The 3,032-nt window shown below is 37.3% G+C and overlaps 1 protein-coding gene across 1 annotated transcript; it reads left to right on the top strand.

Annotated features, from left to right (window-relative positions):
* Positions 1-271: 271 nt before the first annotated feature.
* Positions 272-2,728, top strand: LOC148998814 (gamma-glutamyl peptidase 5-like). Its single transcript, XM_089141700.1, has 4 exons — positions 272-664; positions 784-948; positions 1,805-1,972; positions 2,063-2,728. Exons 1-4 carry the CDS (start codon positions 347-349, stop codon positions 2,174-2,176), a joined length of 765 nt encoding a protein of 254 aa, XP_088997826.1. The 5' UTR covers positions 272-346; the 3' UTR covers positions 2,177-2,728.
* The last annotated feature ends 304 nt before the right edge of the window (positions 2,729-3,032 follow it).

Genomic DNA, 3,032 nt, shown 5'->3' with positions numbered 1-3,032 from the left:
ATTTTCTGTATTAGAAAATACAATGTTGACTGACCGGAAAAAAAAAGAAAGAAAGAGCACAACGGGAATAACGACTATGGTTTGATAAGCAGCAACTTGAGGTGGTCCATATTCACACGCAGAAAAGAAAATGAGAGAAGAATGCGACCTTTTCTACAACGTTACAGAAACTAATATTTGGAAAGTGCACGCGTAGGCTAAACCGCGTTACGTTCCACACCTCTATAAATACCACCTCGATTGGCTTCTTTTTCACCTCAAAAACGTTCCTGAATCCTCTGTGTACAGAAGTCTCTAGCTTTCATTCCTGTCTATCTCTGTTTCGTTTTCTTTCTGTTTCTTGAAGATGGAAGCTACTGGGCAGAAGAGATACGCTTTACTGATGGCTGCAAGGGACTCAGACTATGTGAAGAAAGTGTACGGTGGGTACTTCAATGTGTTTCAGAATGCATTTGCAGACGAAGGGGAAACATGGGATATGTTCAGTGTTGTGGATGGGGTGTTCCCCGACTTTGATGATCTTGATAAGTATCATGGTTTTGTAATCAGTGGTAGTCCTTTTGATGCTTATGGAAATGACTCATGGATCATGAAGCTTTGCTCTCTGCTGCGTAAACTGGACTCTATGGGGAAAAAGGTGCTAGGGATATGCTTTGGCCATCAGGTACTCTTTTCTGAAGCTTTTAATTTCATTGATGAGCTTCTTGCTGTACTTTCTTAAAGAGTTCATCTCTTCCCTGTCTGTCATTTACATGTTGGTGTGTTGTGCTTTTCATTGAGTAGGTCTTGTGCCGAGCACTGGGTGGTAAGGTTGATAGAGCTTGTAGTGGATGGGACCTTGGGTTAAGAGAAGTCAACATGGTAGGGGAGTTGCCCCCCTGTAGCATCTTTGATGGCCTGCAGGAGATACCATCCACGCTCACCATTATTGAGTGTCACCAAGATGAGGTACGTAGCCTTGGTAACCTTTTCTATCTCTCTCTCGCTCTCAATTGTGTCCCAAATTTTCTAACTTGCAGACCTTGATTCTTGACCTTCATAGGCTTGGCTACTTTGTGTCAAGTCTAGCTGTCTAGTAATACATATAGAGTTTTGTTTTTGGGTCAAAATACATATAGAGTTGATCAACCCAAAAACTGCTGATTTACTAAAAATGAATAATTAAATAAACAATAGCAACTCTTGGCCCATGCTTCTTACGTATTATATTATATAAAGAAAATTTATATTTTCCTTCTTACTTTTATTTTTGGGTAATCATTTCTCTCATGTACTTTAATGGTATTTACTTTTATTTTTGGGTAATCATTTCTCTCATGTACTTTAATGTTATTTATTTTTATTTTTGGGTAATCATTTCTCTCAAAACATCATTTTTACCATAAATATTCTCAAATGTTTGAAGGAACCTACTGCCCTTTCCTAAGAATATCCACACAACTAGAAATATGTTTTACACGCCATCGAGACATTTTGGCGTAAAACATATTTTATTAACTATTTTATATGTCATCGAGACATTAGGGTGTAAAGGGGTGTTTTCTAGGGGAGGGAAGGATTGAGAATTACAATGGTGGCCACCTTGGCGATGTTTCCATAATATTTTCCTAGTCTTGGACACCATAAGGCAGCACACAGAGGGTGTAAAGGGGTGTTTTCTAGGGGAGGGAAGATTGAGAATTACACATGGTGGCCACCTTCGCAATGTTTTCATAATATTTCCCTAGTTTTGAACTCAAAAATCTCTTTTCATATAAATCTCGAAGTTTTATAGCCACTAATGTGATCTCATTCGATGGAACAGGTGAGGGAAGTCCCATTGGGTGCCAAAGTTATTGCCTTCTCTGACCAAACAGGAGTAGAGATGTTTGTTCTTGACCACCACATATTAGGCATTCAGGGTCATCCAGAGTACACCAAAGACATCTTATGTAATATAATTGATCGTCTTACTAACAACAACTCCATAAAGGTAAAGAATCACTTATTTTATGCAACTTCGTTAGCATGATTCATTCCCTTTTGAAGGAGACACTTACTTTGTTATTTGATTTCGCTACAGAAAGAATTTGCCGAGCATGTGAAATCAAGATTGGAGCTTGCAGAACCAGATCGCAAGTTTTGGCTAAAGATTTGCAAGAACTTTCTGAAGGGGGGAAAAGTTTTTTGTGCTTAATTTGACTTCCTCTCCCTCTATAGTCAAATTAAAAAGATGCTATAATAAAATCTTACTAAAATAGTTAAAAAAAAGAGAGAATATATTTCTAGAATGAAGATCTCCTTCATTTCCTGTAAGAAAAGAAGGTTAGAGAAAAGAAGTTATTTGTTGAATGAAGATCTCCTTCATTCACTATAATAAAAGAAACTTGTTGATATGTACTTTCTTTATTTAATGAACATCTATTTTATTCTGTTTTGAAAGTGGGAAAAATAATTTGCTATTCTCTCTTGCAGTCTCTTGTTCATCTATGTCTGTTTGTATTTTTTTTTTCCTTCTTCTTTTTCTTTCAATTATGAAACTTCACGACATTGGGCAACCTCCTATGACATAAAAAATAAAGATGGAGAAGAAAATAATTAGGGTTGCACCAAAGAAACCATAGTATCAGTAGTACATGTGAAGTGATTCTAGATCCAAATAAAATGTATATGGATACGATATAACAATTGGTTTTGTCCAATGTGTGATTTTGTACAAAGGCGCTTTTTATATATGGGGATAGGGATAATGCATATGCCGCCGATAGGAGTTGAACCCATGACCTCTCCACTGAGAAGTGGGTTCCTAACCATCCTACTACTCCTCCATTGTCCAATGTGTGATGATCATTGGGTACCCTACACACTTGTCCACCACCATTGATAGTAATGGTGTGATCCATTTTCAACGGCAGCCAAACCTCTATTACTTTTTACAATTGAACCAACAACGCTAGCACCACTAGGGAGACTCAAATTCGCAAGCTTTTGGCTCTAATATTACTTAAGAGATCAAGCGTTTGTTGCTTCAAAAATCTAGACCTATAGAGATA

This window comes from Hakea prostrata, unplaced genomic scaffold, assembly GCF_041222555.1.
Source record: "Hakea prostrata isolate BN-2017 unplaced genomic scaffold, UWA_Hpros_2 contig_127, whole genome shotgun sequence".
Classification (NCBI taxonomy): Eukaryota; Viridiplantae; Streptophyta; class Magnoliopsida; order Proteales; family Proteaceae; genus Hakea; species Hakea prostrata.
The sequence above is the reverse complement of the archived record's forward strand: the minus strand, read 5'-3'. Positions and strand labels throughout refer to the sequence as shown.